At 45.1% G+C, this 21,319-nt stretch overlaps 2 protein-coding genes across 4 annotated transcripts; one reads left to right on the top strand and one right to left on the bottom strand.

The window, feature by feature from the left end:
• Positions 1–3: 3 nt before the first annotated feature.
• Positions 4–8,146, bottom strand: yipf3 (Yip1 domain family, member 3). The gene is made up of 9 exons (XM_050071677.1): positions 7,864–8,146; positions 7,161–7,370; positions 2,113–2,219; positions 1,981–2,026; positions 1,748–1,840; positions 1,502–1,633; positions 1,166–1,279; positions 964–1,087; positions 4–291 (listed from the first exon to the last, which is right to left on the bottom strand). The coding sequence occupies exons 1-9, from the start codon at positions 7,933–7,935 to the stop codon at positions 170–172; spliced, it is 1,020 nt and encodes a 339-aa protein (XP_049927634.1). The 5' UTR covers positions 7,936–8,146; the 3' UTR covers positions 4–169.
• Positions 8,147–9,389: 1,243 nt separating this feature from the next.
• Positions 9,390–20,339, top strand: ncoa4 (nuclear receptor coactivator 4). Of its 3 annotated transcripts, none has more exons than XM_050071668.1 (11): positions 9,390–9,548; positions 14,782–14,917; positions 16,193–16,333; positions 16,484–16,575; positions 16,832–16,940; positions 17,071–17,151; positions 17,358–17,480; positions 17,649–18,365; positions 18,450–18,752; positions 18,944–19,036; positions 19,119–20,339. In XM_050071668.1, exons 1-11 carry the CDS (start codon positions 9,511–9,513, stop codon positions 19,122–19,124), a joined length of 1,839 nt encoding a protein of 612 aa, XP_049927625.1. In that variant the 5' UTR covers positions 9,390–9,510; the 3' UTR covers positions 19,125–20,339. The 3 variants fall into 3 exon arrangements, with proteins under 3 accessions (XP_049927625.1, XP_049927626.1, XP_049927623.1); XM_050071669.1 differs by lacking the exon at positions 9,390–9,548 and adding an exon at positions 10,439–10,791; XM_050071666.1 differs by lacking the exon at positions 9,390–9,548 and adding an exon at positions 10,782–10,921.
• The last annotated feature ends 980 nt before the right edge of the window (positions 20,340–21,319 follow it).

Below are 21,319 nucleotides of genomic sequence, written 5' to 3'. Positions count from 1 at the left end.
CACTGTCCATCCCATAGTTTATTAGAGTCTGTACAGAAACTATAAATACATGTCAACAACCCAAAATATTACAGACACTCAGAAAGAATAAAAAATGTACAAACAGAGAAAGAGATCAACTTTTAACTTGAAGGTTCTGACAGGAAGAGATGTGTCTGTGTTGAGGGCCTCAGCGGGCCCTCAGCAGGGGCCCCAGGGTCCTCAATGAGGCGTTCAGTGTCAGCTCAGGTACGTCTCTGGCCACCCGCTGCATGGGCGCCATGTTGGGTCCTTCCAAAGAGTCCAGCAGCCCTGAAACACAGACAGGAAGTCTTACTCTGACGTCAAAACACAGACAGGAAGTCTCACTCTGACGCCAAAAACTACAGATTCATAAACTCATAGATACAGCTGGTGTGTGGTCACAGTTTGTAACCCAGATTCTTCATAACAGATTCCAGGTTGAAAAATAAAGTCAGTAAGATATATGCTCTGTTTTCCACCTTGTCGTAAGAGGATGTGATGTTTTGTGGGCGTTTCCATTAGTACCAACTGTATCTATTGGCCGCTGGATCATATGTCAACCGCCATATTGGCGAGGGTAAGACCTGCCTGTAAACCGAGACAGTAAACAGGGAAGCTGCAGATTTCCTGGATATAAAGTGCTTGTAACGTTTATAGTTCAAAACCTATTGCAACAAGTTGTTTTTGTATTCTTGAGACGTCGTGTTCATAAGGAGGGGACAGACAGACAGATGGACGGACGGACAACCTGGAAACATCGTCATTGTGGAGTCATAAAAAACGACTCACTGAAATCAGTTGATAAATATAAACCTAACAGTGATTTTCATCTGCACTTCCTGTTTCCTGTCTTTGTGTACAGTCGAGTCTCGCCCTCTCCAACATGGCGCCGACGTTGAGGTAGCAGGTGAACCCCGGTCATGTGACCTTAGAAAATGATGTCATGACGCGGCATCTGACCTTCGACGATCTTGTGGTAGGCGAAGTGCAGGTAGAGCAGGAAGAGCATGTGGAGCAGAGACAGCGTCCCGCAGAGGAGGAGACGAGGAGTCTGACCCACTGTACGAGACAGCAGAGCCGCCACCTGTCGGGAGACACACAGACCAGGTGAGCTCACAGCTGGAGGGACAACAGAGGGGCTGATGGGAAACGTAGTCCTCACCATGCGCAGGGTGGACAGTCCTCCAAACAGCAGCCACAGGATGTAGAACAGGAAGTGGAAGTGGATGTTGTAGGTAACGAAGAGGACGATGCAGTGACCAAACAGACCGTAACCCTGGTGACCAGACAGGAAGTGATGTCAGTGAGGAGTTTCCTACATTATCAGAGTTATCCAGTGACAGTCCGACAACATGTAGACAAACACACACAGCAACACTTTACTTCCTGTTTACACCTCCCAAAGCATCCTGGGAACTGTAGTTTCAAACTTACCTTGTGTGTGTATTGTGTGTGTGTGCGTGTGTGTGCTGTGTGTAGTTGCAGTACTGCGACTGACCAGCAGGGAGAGCATCTGCAGCATGGTGATCTGAGCGTTGACCAGGTACGCCAGGAAGTAGATGAAGGAGGACACGCCGAGCCAGTAACCAAAACACGTTCCTATGGCTGTTCCCATCAGGGTCCCCTCCCTCTGCGGAGTGACATCACAGTGACATCAGAGGAAGTGTGGGTGCTGTTGAGGTGTTTTCAGGTGTGTGTGTGTGTGTGTGTGTGTGTGTGTGTGTGTGTGTGTGTGTGTTCTTACGATGACGGTCCCTGACGTCTTCATGCCGTGCAGCAGGATGGCCACCAGAGTGAAGACGAGCATCAGCGGGCCGTACAGCTCACCTGCGATCTTCTACACACACGAAGTACACACTGTCACAACACTCTTATTGTGAAAATCCTGTCAACTGAACCGGATTATAAAACTGTGTGTGTGTGTGTGCAGGTGTGTCAGGCTGAACCCGATGGGAAACAGGAAGTAGAAGCTTGTACCTGGGGGAAGTTGATCATGCGGACAGGTATCATGGACTCGATGAGCCTGAGAGGAGACAGTTAGCATCCGTTAGCATCTGTTAGCGTCAGGCTGAGCGGGAAACAGCTGACAGGAAACAGGAAGTGTCTCACCTGCTGCGGACCTGCACCGGCTCCACATCAAAGTATGGCCGCAGGATGTCGATATTGGCGTACAGGTTGAAGGCTCTGGAGGCCTGACGCTTCCCCGCCTGCCACACCTGAACGCATCACACAGGTGAGACTCAGGTTAAACTCTGTGACACTTCACACACCTGTTCAGGTCAGTCTGCTTTAAATATTTTAAAGGGACAGTTTGGATGTTTTGAGGTGCAGCAGCTGTCAGGAGGACACTGGAGCTGTGCTGCTGAGGGCGAGGCGCCAACACAACACGTTTTACACACCTAAGACATCAGTTTAAGTGTACTCTGTATGTTGAGAGTACATGATTCTGTGGGTCTGTAACGATCAGTGAATCAGGGCTGCAGCTATTGATTCTTTTAGTAATCAAGTATTCTATTGATTATTCTGGTGATTAATCGGATAAGAAATGTTTTTATTAAATGACTTTAGCTTTATTTAAGGGTGAGAACAGAAATAATAACAGTGTGTGAAATGACAGAGACGAGCAGCAGAATTCAACATCTGTCTGCAGTGTGCACTTTAACATTTGTGACAGGTGACATGATGCATGTGCTGTGTGTAAACTCAGTTAACACGGTGGAGCCCTCTGCACAAAGCTGCCAAAGTACGACTCTGTGACTTCAGAGTATAATTNCGTTAATCAATTAGCTGATTGACAGATTTCTGATGGTTAAAGTCATTTTTCCCATATCAGTATTTTGCAAATGTTTCCTGTGAATCATGTTAATAATTTGAATGACTCAGTAATAATGTTGAGGTTAAACAAACATAGTCTTCATTGTGACAAACATTTAGCACTTTTTTCATTATTTTTTACAAACCAAACGATCAGTTGATTAATGGAGAAAATCATCAGATCAATCAACAATGAAAATAATCATTAGCTAATAGTTCATAATGAGCTCCATCTCAAAAATCCTGATTTTTCATGAATGCATGAGTCAGAATCTTCTAATAAGACCAGATATACGGCTGAAACTTCGAAACATGATGATTCTCAGACGAATTCTGCGGCGTCTATTTTTATGATTATCGGTCGTTTATTTCGGACGGACATCAGAGATAATGATGTCCACAGTTTTGCCTCTGAGAAGGAGCGTGATATTTCATAGAAACTTCTGTGTGTTTCCAAAGTACATTAACCTGTGCAGCAGCTCCACCTGCTGACCGTGTTGGTTCAGTGCAGCCAGACCAACATAACCAACTTCACCTGCATGCAGGTGCTACAAATGAAGTTGGACAGAGCCAGTCTTGGACAGAACTCTGTTTTTAGCCTCATTGTAGCCTGTAGCTCTGACTGCCTCTCTGTGCACCGCGCTCACGTGTGTGCGCTTGTGCGAGACCGTGATGCAAACAGCATGTACAGGTAAGCAAGTGCTCCCTTTAAGGCCACGGTCAGATTAGAAGCAAATGTGACCCAGATCCAGCTGTTTTTCTCTCATTTGACACAAAACTGATTTTGATATTTCAGCAGAAATGGGAAAAATATATTTAATGTGTTTCCCTCAGCTGAAAATAAGAATCATTGTGTTTTCGTTATCTTATGAGATGTTTACAGCCGGCGTTGGGGGGTTACAGTAATATATTATGTTTTAGGAGCAACAAACATGATCCACTGGATTTTGGGTTTGATTATTACATTTACAGTGTCATGAAACATGTTACCACCCGAAATAAACAGTTGTTTACTTTTTCCTTTGCAGACTCCACATAAGTTTGCTCATCAGGCTCACTGATGCTTCTGAATCGTTGGCGACAGGCCTCAGGAACCTGCTCATAAGCCTCGAGGATAGCATTTTTATCTGCATCATAACCTTCACTTTCTTGATGGCTCAGAGCAGAACAGGCTTCCTGAGTCTTTCCTACTACACACTCTGGAGAAGCAGCGTCTGAGCCTGCTGAGGCCACACAGCTGCAACACGCTCAAAATGAGGGAAATGTTTCTGCATCCTTCTCCTCAAATGATGGAAGCAGGCTGATGTTTTTAACGCCAAACTCAGACGGCTCAGACGTGTTCAAATTCCAGCTCTTTAAGGGAACACTCATGTTCCAACAGCGCTCGTTTCTCTTTTCTCTCCGTTCAGCTCTGTAACCTCAGCTGAGCGGCAGCATCTGTCAGTGAAGGTGACACATTTGTTGAATCTTCGGATGGCTCAGACAGAAAAGCTGCAGACTCAGTTGAGACCTGTGGTGCAGGAGCAGTCTTGGAAAGATCATCATCTTTAATACTCAGCAGTAATCTGAACGTTATAATAATGAGCAAGTTTCAGCAGCTGATCTTTGGTAAATTGATCAAGCAGCTCCTCTGAAGGTGCTTTAATACAGTCTTCAAGGGAGGCTGCATTTAAGGTCTCTCCTGCACTGAATCACAACTGAGGTCCAAACACTAACGTCCTTCAAAGGGACACCAAAACAAACCAGTGTGTATAAAGCCCACAATCAAAAGTGTCCACACAACAGCAGCAACTTGAAGGTTCTCTAATGGATATCAAAGCCACAGTCACAAAGAACGAACCCTTCAAGCCACAAAAGTTGCACCAAATTGTTCCCAGAGTCGCTCCCATTCATCACATGGAGCCTTCAGGTGACCACTGGTGTCACTCACGACACTCAACTCAAGGAAATCTGGCCCACCAAAAGTCAAGTTCAATACTTAAACCTGACAAACCAAAAGCTGGTCAACATCAGTCAGGTTCACGGACACCACAAGTAGCTGAGCTGCAACTTACCCACCTAACTGAACTCATCTGCCAGCATCTCACCACAGTCCCACAGTGAGCCAGTGTCTGAGTGCACAAACCACCACTCGACCACACGGCCGAGGCCCTGACACGCTTACCCCCGCCAGAAAACCAGGTCTCAACAACATATACCCAGTCACATAAAGTTTATTGTCAAATGAATCTAACAAGGAAGAGACAGAGAGTGGGCGTGGCCAAGTGGGGCATTAATCAGATGCTAGAGGTCACATGACCATGTGGAGGGAGGTCCTCAGGGAGACCTGCAACAGCTCTACAGAGAAAAAGAATCAGGTCAAACATATGAACACATCACACCACATAGGGAGATGTCCATGTCTCTACAGTAGCCCAGAATGGACAAACCAAACCTTGGCTGTAGCCACCGCTGTTAGCAGCCCCTCTGTAACAAGCAGCGTGACAAAAACATGACACCAGAGTGTTTCCTGGTGTGAAGAGACCTCTGAGGATGATTCAGCTCCTGAGCAGTGAAGGGACTCTGACCAGGAGAAGTTTCAGATGGTTGTAATCTGTAATCTGTAATCTGTAATCCTCACTGACAGACGTCACTCAGTCCTCCTGAATCTGACACACTGGAGCTTTGAGACAGCTCGGCCTGAGTTTAAAACCACCTCACACTGAACGATTGAACTCACAGGAACGAAACTCCCATGATTTTATTCACACGCTGGAAATTTGTCTCTGACAGTAAAATCACTTGAAGAGTCGGTTGGTGTAAGGCGGGTATACCATGAACTGGGAAATATATTTTCTATTTTAATAACACTATTAAGAAGATTTGATCTGGAACTCCTCTCATATGTTAAAGCATCTTTAATTTGTTGTCTCTGTGAGGACCAGCTTGAGTTTTACAGCCTGGTCTCACTGTGGAGAACAGAAATAATAACAGTGTGTGAAATGACAGAGACGAGCAGCAGAATTCAACATCTGTCTGCAGTGTGCACTTTAACATTTGTGACAGGTGACATGATGCATGTGCTGTGTGTAAACTCAGTTAACACGGTGGAGCCCTCTGCACAAAGCTGCCAAAGTACGACTCTGTGACTTCAGAGTATAATTCATTTTTTTAATTGATATTTATGACATAATTATCATCCTTAAAGTTCCTGTGACGGGGAGTTCAGACTCTGTCACTGTGGTCAGTTGGTGCCTCACACCTGCTGCACTCCATCTGTGCATCTAGGATCCATTTTCTACTGTGTGTGTCTGAGAGTGATTGAGGGGGTGCATGTGTGCATGAGTGTGTGAGTGAGTGAGTGAGTGAGTGAGGGCTGTGTGTGTGTGTGTGTGTGACTAATAACATGAATGAAGCTCAGGCTTCAACAAACTGACCTCAGCATTTTAGTTTCCATGTGTTGCTGTATTCTCTAGCAGCTCACACATGACACATCACAGCTAACGCTAGCCGCCGCGCTGACTTCTCTTATTGATCAGCTGTTATAAAACCATAACACACGTATGATCTTTACGTGTGTTATGGATCTCAGCTGACGATCAGTAATTAAACGTGACGTTAAGTACCTTGTTGTGTCGGTGACCTCGATCACACACTGGATGTTTCTGACTTAGATGTTGCAGCATTGAGGACGTGTTACTGTGGCATGCTAACTCTGATTTGCAACACACTCTGAACTGTTTTCTTTTTAACCTGCAATGATTCCACACTCTACACTTCCTGTCCTTTTCCTTGGTGTCTCCTCTTTTTGTCTCTCTTCCTCCATCGTTTTGCAAACCACGCTACATCCATGTTACAGCTGCGCAGCTCGTGCAACAGAAACAACCATCCATGTGACACACAGTGCGCTGTGTAGTTGTGCTGGATTTAACGAAGCCTTGAGGCTTTATAGTGATCGGAGTATTCGAGGGATCGTTTCAGCCCAATAGTGAATATGATCCAAACTGCTGTCGGTGGCTGGAAAAGGTTAACTGTTTCCATGGTAACGTACTGAGTGACTGTGGATCAGCAGCTCATACAGAAGCACTTAAAAACATCTGAACTGTCCCTTAAAGTAGAGACTGGGACAGGTTGGCTCCGCCCCCATCATGGTTGGCTCCGCCCCCGTCATGTTGTGGTTGTTTTGTTCAGCACAGATATATTCGGGGTGAAGCGTGCAGGTGTGGACCACCTTCACCTGTGACATGTAACATGTATGTACACTGACAAGAACTGAAACTGTGCAGTGATGGAAACACCGTCTCAGTGACATCAGTGACGCCGCTGACAGGAAGCACAACCTCTGACCTTACACCTGGACTCACCTCGTCCGCCACCTGTCGGCCCAGCTGGCCCTTTAACCCCTTCATGCCCAGAAACTCTCCGTCCTCTGTGACGTCGTCCTCGGTGGCGGCCGCCTCAGCGGTCACCTCCTCCTCCTCCTTCATCCTCTGGTGCATCTCTCCCATGTCCTCGAAGCTGGAGCCCGACGTGTCGTCCATGTTCTCCATGTCGATGACCGCCGAGCCGCCGCCCTGAGGGACACACAGGGTTAACGGCCAGGTCAAACACACTCTCACAACGACAGCTCCATTTTGAACATCTTGGCAAATGTCTTTATTTGAAAAACTGTTTCAGTGAGTCTTTGAGGTGTTTTTACCTGAGACACTGAAATAATAACACACACACACACACACACACACACACACTGTCGCTACATTCCCTGTCTGACGTCATCAGATACAGGTACGTTTCATTAGGTTCAGTGTATCATGACGTCACTGAGGTGCTGTATGTTTACCTGCTCAGCTGCTCGTCAGTTCCGGTCATGTCAAACACTCCGACACTTATTAGCTTATCTTATGCTAACTGCTGCTAATAAACCTGTCTGACAGGTCAGTCAGCCTGTTAGCGTCTGAGCTAGCTTGCTGGGAAGTTAGCTCCCGGTTAGCATGCTAGCTGTGTAGTTGGTTCTCCTAATAGTTTCTCTATTAGCACGTTAGCTGTGTGATTAGCATGTTAGCTCACCTGGATGAGGTTGTCATCGAAGCTGCCCCACGGTTCCGTGTTCGTGTTTCTGTTCCCGGAGCCCGCAGACATTTTTCCGCTGCAGCGTTCAGTTCACCGGGCACTTTACCGTGTTCGTCCCGGCTCTGTGGCGGTGTGAACGGTCCCTCGGCTCACTGTCGGAGGTTATTTTACACGGAAACGGTGAAACTCGGAGGTTTCTGTCGCTGAATCTAAACTACAAACACTACAGGCTCTGACTCCGCCTCCACAGGGCTGCACGCACGGCACGTGATGACGTCACCGAGGCTGAGGCGACGTGGAAGCTGGAGATGTCGCGAGATTCTCGTGTTTGTCATTGACCCTCTACTGTATAATAATATATTTCATGCTTTTACTAATTATAAACATAAACTGATGAGAAACGAGTGTTGTTTATTAATGTGATTGAAATATTAACATTATCTCTGGTTAATACTGTTCAGCTCTCTCATCCTTCAACTGTACATTTTTCTTTGGGTGTTTTTGTTGCAATTATTCTGTTCTTGAACAGTTCTTCTGTTCTTCTTGATTTTTACATGTTCACTGTTTTGCAAAAACTTTATGAGATTAGATTTAAACGTGTAAGGTGTTCACCTTCATGAAAATATATGATCAGTAAATAAATGTATTCATTTATTTTTTATAGAATGCATCAAAGATATTATTTACTGCTCATAATTTTTACGAGGGCTCTTTTGAATAGTGGTGGAAGAAGAGGAGTTCTCAAACCTTATCTCAGTAAAAGTTTTATGGTACTCTGTTACAGAATATCCAGCACTCAGTAGCTGAATATTTATTTATGCTCATTCTATTTTTTTTAATTTATTTTTCATTTCTCTCTTATCATCAACTACATATTGATTATTTTTTCAAAATCTGCAGTATTATTATTTTTTATCAGGTAATTGTTATTTATTCATTTTATTTGTATCTTTTTTATTTTTTTATTTTATATTTCATATCTAAATCCATCAGTAATTATATTAATTATCCTTTTTTTTTTTGGTTTGTTATGTTTTATATTCTAATACATTGTCCAGTTCTGTGGGTCCTATACTTCTGTTTTGTACCTGGAAAGTCACTACTGTTTTAATTTTGCACCAAAATAAATAAATAAAAATAAATAAGAAATTCTCTGTTACGTGGAAAAGTCATGTGTTGAGAGTTTTACTCAAAGTAGAAGTAAATATCTATTCAAAATAAACTTAAAGGAATAACAGTAACAGTACTCACTGTGCAGAGTAACATAATGATATTACTGACAGATGAATGTGTTGATCAGTTTAATGACTTTATATCCTGCTGGTAGTTTCATGTATAATAACACGTCGTCATGTATTATTGATTATATCTGAGTCTGTAAAGTATCGGTGCTGCTTTAACGTCTCCTTCAGTAACATGAGGCGTCACCGGCTGCAGTTACAGCAGTGTCCCAGCAGGGGGCAGTCCCGCCCTCTCTGACTCTAACGGGATGTTGCTCTGTTCTCGCGAGACTCCTACACCCCCTGATGTTGTGTTTTTTTCCTTGACGTTATCGTGACATTGGGTCGCAGCTGGTGGAAAACACCGGCTTCTATCGGAGCTCTTTTTCACTTCAACGTGTCACCGAACAAACTCGGATTATTTATGACATCGAAGTCGAGGGTCCACAGCAAAGGCTCCCGGTGAGTTGAACCGTCTGCGGCTCAGATAAACGCCCCGTCTCACATCCCAAGTGTCGGTTAGTCGGCACAGCTAGCTCCGCTGACCTGACTGCGGCGGTGAGGCTAACTGAAGCTAGCTGCTAACTCTGTCAGCTACACCTTTATCTCTGTAGCTTTACAGTTACCTGTTGGCATCAGCTCATAGACTGTCACATATTATTAAGGTTACTGTTTGAATAAGGTTCCTGCCGACAGATAAAACCGATAAGCTAAACTGACTAACGTTAACGTTACTTCAGCTAATAACGCTCTGTGACCTCCAGTTGTTGCCAAAACTTTAGATAAGAAGACAATTATTAATAATATGTTTGTTTTTGGTTCCGTTAAAAAGCTCTTACTCATGCCATCCCCGCAGTTACAAAGTATTACTACGTGTTTCACGAGTAAAACCAAACTCGCTTTAAAAAAACTCTAATTTTAACGTTACCGTTCATCAGCGGGGTTTTACGTGACGTAACATTATTTTTTATTTATTATGTATATTATTAGTATCTACTCAGTAATTCGGCATACTCATACCTCGCTCATAAATGTCACCTGTCACTAGATGTCATCTTTTAGATGTATTTCCGGTCTCATTCTCACAGTCTCCTTCACAGCGGAGGAGCGACACTGATCGCTCGGTTCCGTCTGTAAAAGTATATATTTTATGGCAGTGACATGTCGCTGGGTGGATTATCAGTAAACCGAGTTCAGCAGGTGACCTTTGGTATTCGGAGAAAGTGTGGATTTGTTGGATCAGCTGTGCACTCTGTCCCAACAGACCGGACAAACAAACACGCAATGTTTTGTCCGGGGTTTGGCTGGGTGAGCAGGGACATTATCTTCCTGTCACGTTCACTGTGGTTAATATGAAGCCGAGTTATCAGCTGCACTCAGCGGCCTCGGTCACATCCTGGTTAGTCACTGACATGTGTGATATTGGTGTTTATGGCGGACAGTGATAAAAGAGGTGCAGGTCACGGAGTTCTGCGGGGCCTCTGCGGGGCCTCTGCGGGGCCTCTGCAGGGCCCTCCCCCCGGTGTGTGGGTGTACGTGCGGGCCGACAGGCTGTGATGGCGGACAGACAGAGAGGAGTTTCCTCATTCCTGTGAGCTCCAACAGCAGCGTAGATAAAGCAACAATACCCGGTGTGATTTCACAGAGAGCGGCTGAACTGAGAGCTGAACACGGATCTGTTTTATCTCTGAGTCCGACACATGAGGTACGGACACCAACACACTGTTACCGACTGTGTTCGCCATCTTAGCTGCCGGGTCGCCTCCACATGGCTCCGTCATGGAGTTATTATTATTATATAAGATGCAGATTGATGTCCCGACAGGAGCTCTGAGGTGAGACTGAAGATTCACTCAAACTGTGGAAGATAAAAACTGAAGGTTATTATTAGCACATGTTAACATGACATGTTGGAGGAAGTAGATCAAAACACCATCATGCAAATGAACTCATGTACAAGTCAAACTCACTGTAGAGCAACACTTGCTAAAATATTCAAAGTATCTGGCGGTAGACTGACGTCAGTGTTGTTGTTTTGTGGCTGTCTGTGTCAATGTGAAAATAAAAAAACAACTTCTACAAATACAACAATAAAATATCTGTAAACTCAAAAATATTTTGCAAACCAGACCTACAAATACACCTGTATGGAGACAGATTTGTGTCAATAGTATGTGTGTGAGGAAATCAACAATCTGTGTGTTAATGTGTAATCTGAAAATATAAAACAACTTCTATACAGATAGATTTACAGACTCACAAAAATATTTTGCAAACTTAAAACAGACCTACAAATACACAAACAGATTCCACCAATAAAATAACAACCTGTGAATAAGATTGAATTATCTTACAAATAAATGAGAAGCATTTGTGAATATCTTTTTCTAATCTATCTATATTTGTGACTTTGCATTTTATGCACAGTTAGGCTTTGTTTTGCTTTGTTTTTAATTAGTGGAATTTGTTTGTGTATTTACAGATCTGTTTTATATTTGCAAAATATTTTTGTGAGTTTGCGAATCTGTTTTGTGTTCACGTAAATTGTTTTATATTTTCAGATTACACGTTAACATAGAGAGTGTTGGTTTCTGTGCACAAATGATATTGACACAAATCTATCTCCATATATGTGTATTTTAATATATGTTTTATATTTTGAAAAAAAAGTACTTTTGTGAATCTACAAATTTTTTTGTAATTGTGCAAGTTGTTATATTGACAGATTTACAGATTTCCTCACACATATAATATTAACACAAATGTTTCTCCGTTTCATCGTCTGCACTGCGCTTTAGTGATTGAACATTTTTTCATCTCTGACTCAGAGACTGAAACATTCCTGCTGTTAGACGACATTTTATAGACGACACATTTAATCAGAACCGGACGGATGGACAGAAACCAGTGTGAGTTTGAGCTCCGTACCACAGTAACTGTTTTATTAACCAACACTGAAGCTGTGTGTTTTTAAACATGTCTGAACACGTCGGTCTCATGTCCTCACACAGAGACAGACAGTAAATGGAAGTACTTTAACATTTTTGTAAAGTACTCCACCTTGTCTGAAGTAATGTTTTATGTCCTAAAGTACTCCACCAGTAGTCTAGAAGTACTCCAACATGTCTGGAGATCTTCAAGTATGTGTGGTGGTATTTTTCCATGTCTGGTAGTATGTACCACTATAGTCTGAAGGTACTAAGTAAAAGTACTCCACCATGTCTGTCTTGAAATACTTTGTCATTAGAAGTACTTGCATGTGTCCTGAAGTACTTCCCCAAATCTTAAAGTATCCGCTGTGTCTTGATTTACTCACTCAAATCTTGAAGTACTCCTCTGTATCTTTAAGTACTCCCCATATCTTGAAGTAGATTCCTGAATCTTGACGTACCCCCCGTGTCTTGACATACCCTCCATTTCTTGTAGTACTCCCCCATGTCTTGAAGTATTACCCCAAATCTTGAAGTACCCCCGTGTCTTGAGGTACCCCTCGTGTATTGAAGTACTCCCCCGAATCTTGAAGTACCAACAGAGCTGAACAGATGAAGGTTAAACATCGACAGGATGACTGTGTGTATATGAAAGACTGTGTACTTATATAAATATTATGAATAAAAAGCAGCGATGAGCAACAACAAAAATGAAACAGACATAAAACAGTATCAACATGGAGTTGATGGTTGTGTTCAGTATTTGTACATGTTTGTTGTATGTTCAGCGTGCAGGAGTCAGACCTACAGCTGAATATGTGCTGAAATAACGAACACCATACACGTGTGATATGTCTGATATGTAACATGTATCAGGACAGTCTGAAAGCTGTTGAACAGACAAAGTTGTCTGACATGATCTGAGACGTAGAAGCTTTGTTTTGGTCACAGCAGAGTCTGGAGGTCAAAGGTCACGCTGATGTTGTTGCTCAGTGATGAAGTGAAGCCTGGCTCTTATCAGCTGCTGCTCAGCTGACTGACTGCTTACAGCTGATACTGAAGCAGCGCCGCACCCTGAGGCCACGCCTCCACCTCCGCCATCAGGAAAAGAAAAAAAACACATGACAAACGATTCAGTACGTTTGATCAGTTTTAAGTACTCTGCTGAGTCTTGAAGTACTCTGCTGTGTCTTGAAGTACTCTGCTGAGTCTTGAAGTACTCTGCTGAGTCTTGAAGTACTCTGCTGAGTCTTGAAGTACTCTGCTGTGTCTTGAAGTACTCTGCTGTGTCTTGAAGTACCTCAAAGTACTCTGCTGAGTCTTGAAGTACTCTGCTGTGTCTTGAAGTACTCTGCGGAGTCTTGAAGTACTCTGCTGTGTCTTGAAGTACTCTGCTGTGTCTTGAAGTACTCTGAGTCCTGCAGCAGTGTATCAGGTATTTGTGAGGACTGTTGTCCAGCGGTGTCTGAAAATAGCATGGTGGCGTGACTGGTTTGATCCCAGTGGATCCTGGTGAGCCAGCGGCCCTCTGACTAATCACAGAGCACAATGCAGCGGTGTTCACAAACACCACAACGTTCAGCCGAGGCGTCGCCACAACACAGCTGACGGAGTCAGACACTGATCTGCAGTCAGCTGAGTCAGCAGCTGTGTAAGCAAAATAGTAGAAGCTCAGTAGATCCTCCTCAGTCAGGACTCACCTGTGTGGTCAGGACTCACCTGTGTGGTCAGGACTCACCTGTGTGGTCGTAATCCGACCCAACAGATATAGAACTCTTTTGTCACGTTGGACTCTGTCACAGACACTTTTTTGTGCCTCCACAGCTGCGACAGGTATCATGTTTTCGGATTGTCTGTCCGTCCATCTGTCCGTCCCATTCTCATGAACCCAATATCTCAGAAACACTTTGAGAGAGTTTCCTCAAATTTGGCACAAACGTCCACTTGGACTCAACAACAAACTGATTAGAATTTGGTGGTCAGAGGTCACTGTGACCATGCGTCTGTCTCATTATGTGAATGCATATTTCAAGAAAACTCAAGCAAAAATGTGCACTTGGACCAAAGGAAAGAAACAATTTGATTTTGGTGGTCAAAGCATCTGTCTCATTCTCATGAATGCGACATCTCAAGGACACCTTAAGAGAATTGTCTCAAGACAAACGTCCACCTGGACCAAAGAACAAACCAATTGGAACCTTGCATCCATCTCATTTTGTGAATGCAGTATCTTAAATACACTGTAAGAGAATTTCTTCTAATATGGCACAAACGTCCTCTAAACTAATTACAATTTGGAGGTCAAAGGTCAGAGGTCACTGTGACCTCACAAAACATTTGGCCATAACTCAAGAACTGTAGTTTGACCTTGAACTGACCTCACGGAGTCATTGATGGACACCTTTAAAAAACAGTTAAGACAATAGATATTTATTAATTATGAGTATTGAATCATTATTGATTGTTTGATGAGAGTGAACGACTCAGCTGAAAATATTGATTATTATTAATGATGCAGGGTTGTTTATAAACGTAGATCACAGTGAGAGTGAAGGTCATGAGAGGTGTGAGTGTGTTACAGTCACTGACGACTCAAACACAAACGTGTGTTGTGATGTTACATCATGTTTCTCTGAGGAAACTAAAGAGGATTATTTCATGTGGAGCTGCTGATCAGCTGATTGAGTGAAGTTCATAGAGCTGCAGTCCGTATCCAGTCTGACCGCTTTTATTTTGACGCTGTGTGTTTCCTGTTTTCTGTCCAGGATGCCGTCAGCAGAGGCGGTGGAGGCGGCAGCCGTGGGCGAGCTGAAGCAGTGCCAACAGGCCCAGGATCAGCTGGAGGAGGCCATCAACGGCGTGATGAAGGCCGAGCAGCAGCTGAGAGAAAACACCAGAGAGGTCAGGACCTTCATCCTCCTCATCCTCATCTGTCGGTTTAAACATTGATCTGTTGTCATGTTAAAGTCAGGATGTGTTGATGAGTAGAGACGGACGAGCAGTTAAAACATAAAGAAACATGCTGAGTCAGCTGATCAGAACCAATGTGCAGGAGAAACGCGTTAGCATTAGCATTAGCATTAGTCTGTCACTCTGGCAGTTCAGCAGCTTTATAATGAACCTTGTTTGAAATATGGAGGGCACATGTTGATCAGGGCTGTCAGCGTCAGCACGTTTATCATGGTGCTGCTTTTTTTGTCTCCACGAACCCGTAATCAGGATTTCTGTTTGTGCTTCTACTCTGATCTTTCCCTCAGTGGAAACAAAGCTTTGATTTACTTTAACTTCACAGATAAGAAACAATAAATCGTGAAGACAATAAAGCCTCCACACACTGTGTGTGATTTATCCTGGCTGAAATATGAGCAGAGGAAATCTCTGCTAGCTGCTAGGCTAATTTATACAATGTAAAATGCCATAGGCTTGTGCTAATAACGTTAGCATGTTGTATTTGTGGGGAAAATGTGTCCAGATAAAGACAAGTGCTTTCATCTGTGAGAGAGAGAGAGAGACAGACAGACAGACAGAGAGACAGAGAGAGAGACAGACACAGACAGACAGACAGACACCTTTAATCCTTGTTGTTGGTTCCTGCGGTTGTTTTGTTACCTCAGGCTCAGTTAACCATCAACAGGTTGGGTCACGTTACCTGTGTGTGTGTGTGTGTGTGTGTGTGTGTGTGTGTGTGTGTGTGTGTGTGTGTGTGTGTGTGTGTGTGTGTGTGGTTGAGTCAGTATTTAAAAGAGTAAAGAAAGAGACGAGTTCATATCACTGACAGCAGCTTCATCTACTGGTCTCTACTGCGTTCTCCTGGACTTTATTGTAGGCTAGTGTGTTCTGCTGGACTCAACTGGACTGTACTGTGTTTTTACTGGACTCTACTGTATTCTACTGGTGTCTAGTTTGTTCTGCTGGACTCTACTAGACTCTGCTGTGTTTCTGCTGTAGTTTAGTGCACTCTGCTCACCTGTCTGAAGCTCTCCAGGTAAATGTCATTGTCAGGTCTGTGATGTCATGCTGCGTGCTGATTGGTTATTGATTGATTAATTATTGAGTTTTTGAAATGTTTGAAAACAGTGAAGAACACTCAGGTCACTGTCAGCAGACGTCTCATCATGTCCTGTTAACAGCAAACTGTCTGTCTGTCTCGTGTGTGTGTGTGTGTGTGTGTTTCAGGTGCGTGCAGAGCTGCAGAGCTGTGTGAGCCGTCAGCAGGAGGCGCTGCGCTGCAGAGAGGTGTGTCTGCTGGGACAGATCGAGCTGCTGGAACAACTCAAGACTGAAACTCTGCAGCAGCAGCTGCACCAGCTGCACTGGGTAACTGCTCACTCCTTATACTGGGTGTACTGGTTACTGCTGATGGTAACAGGAGTCTCCATAACCTGGGATATTCTCAATTTACTGGTTGTGTACTGGTTTTTTACTGGTTGTGTACTGGTTTTTTACTGGTTGTGTGTGGTGTTTCAGCTCAGAGGTCAGTTTGATGTGATCGTCCATCAGCTGCAGAACTCCAGCAGCAGCAACGACCTGAGCAACCAGCTGACCAGCTGCTTGGAGAGGTAAGCACACGCACACGCACACGCACACGCACACGCACACACACACACACACACACACACACACACAGACTGACTGAGTGTTTGTTCCTAATGACAGTGTCTGCAGAGACTCTGTACAGACATGTCCAACAGTCAGTGTTCAGCTCTCAGGAGACAGAACAAAGATTAGAATGTGATGATGATGATGATGATGATGATGATGATGGTGTGTGTGGTGTAACAGCTGGCTGTGTGTGTTTTCACCCTCTGTGTGCAGGTTGTCCTCTCTGAGTCTGACTCCAGAGGAAACGCCTGAGATGAGTTTCCACGCCGACACTCGCTCTCTGAGGCAGGCCATCACCTCATTCGGGCGCATCACAGCTCAGGTAACACAGACACGCACACACACACACACACACACACACACACACACACACACACACACACACACACACACAGGTGCTGTGTCTGGGGACGTGATGTTGATCAAGGGTTTACTGTACTTCCTGTTTGCAGCTGGTGGAGGGTGTGTCCTCTCAGAGCACCGCCCCCCATAGAGGTCAGGTGCAGAGCTATCCAATCACAGCCAAGAAACAGGTAACTCCACCAATCAGGTCACCTGTGAAACATCACACTGGACCAAACTAACTCCAGTGTAAAAGTGTGTATAACATCAATACAACGTTAATGTAACATCAGGATAACGATAATATAACAGTTAACGTTAATATAACATCAGTACAACGTAGCAGGTCGTGTGTGGAGCAGAACAGTGACATGTGGTGTGATGTGTCTCTGATCAGAAAATGGAGGCTGGAGCTCTCGGCGAATGGCTGCTGGGAACTCCTCCAGCAAGCAGCACTCCTACTGGTTACCAATCCAGCAAGAACCCTCAGGATTGGCTGATGGCACACAAGGAGAGCAAGGTGAGAGGGAGAGACGACCACCTGAAGTCAGATGTGACGTCTTTGAGTGATGTCATCAGACTGAGTTTTAAATGGCTCTGTGTTGTTCCTGTTGGTCACATGACTTCCTGTGTGTGTGTGTGTGTGTGTGTGTGTGTGTGTGTGTGTGTGTGTGTGTGTGTGTCTCAGACTCCCTGTCCCGCCCTGGCCTCCATGGACTTCCTGCAGGCCTGGGGTCAGCTCAGGGACCTGGAGGCATGGCTCCTCCAGGACCAGAACCCAGTCAGCAGGGAGCGGACCGAGAGCAGCTGCAGCTCCTCCTTTTCCATCGAGAAGATCGACGAATCAGAGCTCGCCATCTCTACTGAGGAGGAGGAGGAGGAGCTGAGCGACTGGCTCATCACCCCGCCTTCTGTTGCTATGGAGACCATGTCAGACGCTGAGAGGTGGCGCCGGGTGTTGAAGCCATTCGAGGACAACTGGTCATCCACTGATTGGCTGGCGGGGCCCAGCCGCCCCCCCGCCGACTGCTCCTCCTGCTGCCAGACCTCCAAGGCCCTGGAGATCGAGAACCTGGGCCAGCTCAAGTGCCTGAAGACCCCGCCCACCCCCAGCCCCGCCTCCAGTCCCACCTCCAGCCCCGTCTCCCCTGACCCCCCAGTGGCGGCAACCCTGGAGGCGTGGCTGCAGCAGGTGGTGCCAGTGCAGCAAAACTGCAAGGCCAACGAGCCGTGCTCCACCTACGCCGACTGCGTCTGTGACGAGAACTGTGGGAAAGAAGCCCTGAGCCTGTGGCTGCTCCGACAGGACGGACGGGACAAGAATGGGGTCCCTGTAGCCAAGAACGCCCCGCCCACTGCCAAGAACGCCCCGCCCACCCTGCACCACAGGGAGCAGGAGCAGAAGGTGAAGTTTTGTTGTGAGCCTCAGGTTAAAACCAACCGCCTGCTGATGTTTGTTGACAGTTAACAGCTTCCTGTGTCCCCTCAGGTTCAGGCCATCCTGCAGGCCTGGCTCCACCCCACCAACACCTCCTCCTGCAGGACTCCTCCGCAGGCTCTCACCTCCTCCTTGTCTGGCTGGGTGGCTCCTGAGGTGGAGAAGGCCAGCAGGGAGGAGCACAGCTCCTCATTCAAACCTTTCTCCTCCTCCTCCTCCTCACCATCTCCCTTCCAGTGCCCTCTGGATCCAGAACTCTGGGTGCTTCCAGGACAGACTCTGGGGTCAGGAGGTCAGCCCCGCCCACCAGCAGAGGAGGACAAATGGCTGCTGAGGAAGAGGAGTCAGGCTCAGGTAACAGGACCACTGAGACCAATACAGACCAATACAGACCAGTACAGACCAGCACAGACCACAGACCAGCACAGACCAGCACAGACCAGTACAGATCACTGAGACCAGCATAGATCACTGAGACCAGCATAGATCACTGAGACCAGCACAGACCAGTACAGATCACTGAGACCAGTGTGTGTGTCTTGCAGGAGCGTCTGGCGCTGCCGTCCGTCTGCGACCTGTTCTCCTGTATGAAGATGGGTGGAGACAAAGACAAGTGGCTGCACAAAGCACCTGAACAGGTGAGTTCCCATCAGTCCCTCTGTGGTGCAGTGTCCCTGTAATGCTGGTCCTCTGATAACCCAGAGTCTGTCCTCCTCCCAGATGTGACGACGCCGACAACGTCAATGATGATGATGATGGTGGTGGATGCTTCTTCTTCTTCTCTCCTCTGGGAGTCACTTTATTATCGCTGATCAGCGCACACGACCACAACAATCTAACCATCGCCGCCTTCTCTCCTGTGACATCACTGCGCTGAGCTGCCGCCCGCCACTCTCCTCCAATCAGGATCAAGAACCCACCGAGGAGGGAAAACCTTGTATCTGCTGACGTTGTTCATGAGGAAGATGATTGTTGAGGGGACGTTTGTGACTTGCAGCTCATTTAAATTTAAATATTTTAACTAGCGCCTCTCAGTGGCCAAACGATTTGACGATTTCAGCGTCTGTAACTTTGATTTTATTTCTGTTTGTGGAAAACGTTGAGCTTCAGTTCATCATAATGAAAATAATACATGTCCCAGAATGCATTTCATCAGCTGATCCTGACAGGAGGAGAGGGGGCGGGGTTAACATGTGGTGGGCGGGGTTAAAGCTAGATATAAAGTAGCCTTTATTTTAATGGAACTTATTTTATTAAATCTGTTTTTATGATTTCACTTCCTGTAACAGAAGCTCTGTTTGGGTGGAACGTTCCTTTTTTTTCTTCTTCTCTTGTTTTCCTGTGAAACTGCTGAACCGCAGAGATCTACTTCCTGTCCAGACTGCAGGCTGCCCGCGACTCGTCCCTGCAGCCGTCTGCACACGCTCAGTAGTGTGGACGAGTGTCGGGTGCAGTACTGTGAGTGACCAGAGGAGGCGCAGCGTCACTTCTGATAATGTGTTTATCAACACATCGTTCACTTTTTATTAATAATTCATATCATTATTAATAACGAGAGGAAACCTGCAGCTGTCGGAACTTTCAAATTAAAAGCCCCTGGACTTTAAAAAACAGTATGTTGGAGCCCTGAGCTGAGTCTTGCAGGCGTCCGTCACTGACTGCCTCTAATCTGAGGCACTTGATCGGTGGACTGAGCTCAGGGTGAAAATCTACAGAATCAGAGGTGGTGATTTCCCAGAATGCCTCAGGTGGAAGCAGCCTGCAGTCTGTCAGCAGACGGGTCACATGACTCTGTGGTCAGCAGTGATTGGTGCTTTTTATTGAAGCTCTGTTGTGATGTTGTTTTTTTTGGGGGGAGGGGGCTTCTGGCACAGAGCTGTGATGTCATCAGTACTCTCTTCCTGCTGTGATTCTTTACAGTAATAAAACATGCTGACATCATCACTGTGTCTGTGACCTCATCACTGTGTCTGTGACATCATCGCTGTGTCTGTGACATCATCGCTGTGTCTGGTTTCTGCTGCAAGGTTCCAGTTTAACTGAAGGGATTTTATTCTGAAAATCTGGAGTTTAACTTTAATTGATAGGATTTTATTCTGAAAATTTCCAGTTTAACTGTGACTCAGGGACTTTATTCTGAAAGTTTCCACTTTGAAAGAGGGGACGTTATTCTGAAAGTTCTCAGTTGAGCTTTAACTGAGCAGATTTTATTCTGAAAATTTTCAGTTAAACTTTAACTGAAGCGATTTTATTCTGAAAGTTTCCAGTTTAACCAGCAGCAGAGGTGGAAAGTAACAGAGTACATTTACTCCGGTACAGATCTGAAGTACTTGTCTCAGTTTGATGAACTTCTGTTTTATTTCATTTATTCAGTGTTGTTATGACGTATATAAATGTTGGACTGAACTTCCAAAATAAGAGCAGAGGTGGAACCAGAGTGAACGTTCCAACAGCTGAAGAAGAAGAAGTTTCTGTGTCACAGAATAAAAGTCCGATCAGCTGATGTTTACTGGAACCAAACAGGAAGTTCACCAGACAGAAACAAACCAGTTTAACTTCAGCTGAGGGGATTTTATTCTGAAAGTCCCTGAAAGATTCCAGCTGGGGGAGGAGGAGGAGGAGGAGGAGGAGGAGGAGGAGAATATAAAAACAGTTTAAATGAAGACCTGAGCAGCTGCAGGTGAATCTCACCTGTAAACTGATGACATCACATGATACAGACTGAGGATCAGAGGAACACCTGAGTACTCTGATATCAGAATCAGAATCAGAATCAGAATCAGAAATACTTTATTGATCCCCGAGGGGAAATTATTTATGTTACAGGTGCTCCTTGCAAGAGAGGAAAGATACGTGAAAATATAAGAAATTTAAACAGTAGTATTAACAAATATATAGTTAAATAAACAGGAATTATTAAC

Source organism: Epinephelus moara, chromosome 19, assembly GCF_006386435.1.
Source record: "Epinephelus moara isolate mb chromosome 19, YSFRI_EMoa_1.0, whole genome shotgun sequence".
In the NCBI taxonomy this organism is placed as follows: Eukaryota; Metazoa; Chordata; class Actinopteri; order Perciformes; family Serranidae; genus Epinephelus; species Epinephelus moara.
The sequence above is the reverse complement of the archived record's forward strand: the minus strand, read 5'-3'. Positions and strand labels throughout refer to the sequence as shown.

Excerpts from the sequence above, each read along its gene's own strand:
- ncoa4 (XM_050071666.1), top strand. The coding sequence starts at position 10,866 with ATGGAGTTATTATTATTATATAAGATGCAGATTGATGTCCCGACAGGA. Across the intron at positions 17,152-17,357 it reads CAATCACAGCCAAGAAACAG|AAAATGGAGGCTGGAGCTCT; the intron begins GTAACTCCACCA and ends GTCTCTGATCAG. Across the intron at positions 18,753-18,943 it reads GGAAGAGGAGTCAGGCTCAG|GAGCGTCTGGCGCTGCCGTC; the intron begins GTAACAGGACCA and ends TGTGTCTTGCAG.
- yipf3 (XM_050071677.1), bottom strand. The coding sequence starts at position 7,935 with ATGTCTGCGGGCTCCGGGAACAGAAACACGAACACGGAACCGTGGGGC. Across the intron at positions 7,371-7,863 it reads TCGATGACAACCTCATCCAG|GGCGGCGGCTCGGCGGTCAT; the intron begins GTGAGCTAACAT and ends TGTGTCCCTCAG. Across the intron at positions 2,220-7,160 it reads GCCGACAGGTGGCGGACGAG|GTGTGGCAGGCGGGGAAGCG; the intron begins GTGAGTCCAGGT and ends TGATGCGTTCAG.